The sequence below is a fragment of the Octopus bimaculoides genome, chromosome 22 (assembly GCF_001194135.2).
Source record: "Octopus bimaculoides isolate UCB-OBI-ISO-001 chromosome 22, ASM119413v2, whole genome shotgun sequence".
In the NCBI taxonomy this organism is placed as follows: Eukaryota; Metazoa; Mollusca; class Cephalopoda; order Octopoda; family Octopodidae; genus Octopus; species Octopus bimaculoides.
The window spans coordinates 31083333-31086980 of record NC_069002.1 but is presented as its reverse complement, the minus strand read 5'-3'; the positions used below and the strand labels follow the sequence as shown (position 1 = coordinate 31086980).

Below are 3648 nucleotides of genomic sequence, written 5' to 3'. Positions count from 1 at the left end.
AACGTCCGCTTTCCATGCTAGCATGGGTTGGACGATTTGACTGAGGACTGGTGAAACTGGATGGCAACACCAGGCTCCAGTCTAATTTGGCAGAGTTTCTACAGCTGGATGCCCTTCCTAACGCCAACCACTCAGAGAGTGTAGTGGGTGCTTTTACGTGTCACCCGCACGAAAACGGCCACGCTCGAAATGGTGTCTTTTATGTGCCACCCGCACAAGCCAGTCCAGGGGCACTGGCAACGATCTTACTTGGCATATATATATATATATATATATATATATATAAATATATAGTTTTAGAGAAAAGAACCAAAGTTCATGAACTCATTCATGAAAATCCATTGTCACATATAGAAAAATTAATAAGTAAATGCACGACAAATAAGTATAATATAATACAAAGTAAAAATCATAAGAAAAATATAATAAAACGACTACACTAAAACTATATATTTATATATTTTATACTATGAAACTTAATTTGATTTTTGATAAATTGATTTTAATTGAGTTTTTACCTGTAAATTTGGATTTTTATCCTTAATATTATTATTATTATATATATATGTATAATTAATGTAAGCAATGTGTGTCAAAAAGGAAAACTATAAACATCATTAAACATGACTGAAGGTGTTAGAAACGCCTCCGTTGCTAGAAATAAGAACTAAATGCTCTAATACTGCAGTCAAAGCACATAATTGTACACATACATGCTGACAGGGACCATAATCACCCCAAAAACAGTGGTCAAGATATTCCCAGACTGCTCAGTCAGTTTCGGCTTTCGCTGTAGCCTCTTCAGTGGGATCAGGGATCAGCCTGACTCAGCAGTTCTTAGACGATCACTTCCAGCATATATTTCAACGCCATAGAAATCTATGGATGATTTAGCAAATCGCTAATGTGTATACATATAGTTACTCTTTTACTTGTCTCAGTCATTTGACTGTGGCCATGCTGGAGCACCGCCTTTAGTTGAACAAATCGAACCCAGGACTTATTCTTTAGATGCCTAGTACTTATTCTATCGGTCTCTTTTGCCGAACTGCTAAGTTACGGGGATGTAAACGCACCACCATCGGTTGTCAAGCGATGTTGGGGGGACAAACACAGACACACAAACACACACACATGTATATACATATACATATATACGATGGACTTCTTTCAGTTTCCATCTACCAAATCCACTCACAAGGCTTTGGTCAGCCTGAGGCTATAGTAGAAGACACTTGCCCAAGGTGCTACGCAGTGGGACTGAACCCAGAACCATGTGGTTGGTAAGCAAGCTACTTACCACACAGCCACTCCTGCGCCTATAGCCACTCCTGCACCTAGTTAATGTAGGTAGTTAGGGTAAATTCCAGCTGTTTCCTCTTGAAGCACATTTGCTTATTCCGTTATTACAATCCAATATGTAGTCTCAGTTGCTGCTGGATGTTAGTGCAAAATATCTATTAAAACTGAATGTTATGGAAATATTATTTACAAAGTAATTGTATAACAAAACCGGAAGGTGGAGTAACTAATACCCATAAAAATTTCCAGGTCCATGTTTTGTTATATAGGGTAAAGAGCCCCTTTGGTCATGAATGATCATGGAGTTGCATCTTGAAGGTTCCCCTTCAAATATACAAGTCTGGGCAAGGTTGTTCATGGAAGACCAGCAGTCACCCATGCATAGCCAGTCTCCCCTCTTCATGCCACTGATGCTATCCAAAGGAATGGCAAAGGGGCTGATACAGCTTGGCACCAGTGATGTCGCATCCAGCTGTAGAAACTCTGCCAAATCAGATTGGAGCCTGGTGCAGCCATCTGGCTCACCAGTCCCCAGTCAAATCGTCTAACCCATGCTAGCATGGAAAGCGGACGTTAAACGATGATGATGATGATGATGATGATGATATACATTCACGCACACGTGCGTACGCACACACACATTCAATCACAGTATTACTTGTTTCTGCCAGCTGAGTCGACTGGAGCAAAATGAAATGAAGTGTTTTGTTCAAGAACACAACACATCACCCGGTCCTGGTATTGAACTCACATTCTCGCAATCGTGAGTGCAAAACCCTGACGATTACGCACCTTCACACACACACACACACACACACACACATACACACATTAATGTTTGTTTTTATGCTCAGTTATAAACAATTTTACATTAATCTGATGGGTTACTCTGTACTTTTGTAGAGTACAAATTTATTATTCTTAAGCAAAAATGTTGTTGATAGTGACTTCAAAGTTTCAGCCAGCTTAGCCATCGTCTGTCAGCAGACCCAGAATCCTAGGTGCTTTTGTTGTATAATCCCAGGCAGCTCTGATCCAGCAGACCTATGGTCCAATGATTTCCATTTGTGTTGTCCATCATTTATAGATAGATGGATGGATGGATGAATGGGTGGATGGATGGATGGATGGATGGTTGATGGCTGGACGGACGGACGGACAGATGGATAGATGAATGGATGGATGGATGGACAGGTAGATAGACAGACAGATAAACAGATGGACGAATGGATGGATGGATGGATGGACGAAGGGACAGCCAAATAGACAGATAAATAGACAAATGGACAGGTAGATAGATAGATAGATAGATAGATAGATAGATAGATAGATAGAGGATGAGAGAGAAAGAGAGAGAGTAACTGGGTTTAGTTATTTCAAAACAGTAACCAGTACAAGTATGTCTGTGTAGAGTTAGTACAGAATAGAAAATGTGTAAAATCATTTAACATACTTGACATAAAGCTAAGTACCTTTATATTTAACATGTTAGTTTACACTCAAATGTGGAAAAACCTTTGCTGCAATAACTGTTTCCAAAGATAAATTCTGCTGATAGACAATGCATGTTAAAACACCAATCCTGGCTGTGAATGAAGTCATTTAACCTGTAGGACACATGTTTCTGCATCATTACACTTTACCAGGTACAGACTCCAAATCTATCATTCATAGCTTACTAAGAACAGCTGTTCTAATATGTAAAAAAAAGCAAATAATAAATTTGCTGGTGTACGCAAAGCTTTGTCAAGCTGGAATTAATTCATTCAAGGCATATTAAATTGTAATGATTAAAAATAAAACTGTGTGCTTACATATATATTATCATTGCTGCTTAGTGCGACTTTTGTTTATTATTCTTTCTTTTTTTTGGTAGCCAACATATCTTCCAAGGCAGAGTACAAAATATAGCCAAATTCCAAGTATAGAGATGTGTACTAAAGACGATACACCGACATCTGCATTTGATTTTAAAGCTGAAACTAAATTTGTGTCACATCCCAATGAAGTCAAGTTACCAGAAAAGGTAAGTGTGTGTATATACATACATACAGACAGATAGATGGATGTGTATATACATGTGTGTGTATATATATATATATCATCATCATCATTATCATCGTTTAACGTCCGCTTTCCATGCTAGCATGGGTTGGACGACTTGACTGAGGACTGGTGAAACCGGATGGCAACACCAGGCTCCAATCTAAATTTGGCAGAGTTTCTACAGCTGGATGCCCTTATTAATGCCAACCACTCAGAGAGTGTAGTAGGTGCTTTTACGTGTCACCTGCACGAAGGCCAGTCAGGCGATACTGGCAACGGCCACGCTCGAAATGGTGTCTT

General features: G+C 39.2%; 1 protein-coding gene across 2 annotated transcripts in view; it reads left to right on the top strand.

Annotated features, from left to right (window-relative positions):
- The window catches only part of LOC106872670 (trichohyalin), a 67248-nt gene that overhangs the window by 7005 nt on the left and 56595 nt on the right, over positions 1-3648 (top strand). For both annotated transcript variants that reach the window (XR_008266538.1, XM_014919779.2), the window contains exon 2: positions 3179-3328. Coding sequence is in view for 1 of the 2 variants with exons in the window: in XM_014919779.2 (XP_014775265.2) it covers positions 3179-3328 (150 nt within the window). In the remaining variant the exon portion in view is untranslated. The remainder of the gene's footprint in view (positions 1-3178; positions 3329-3648) is intronic.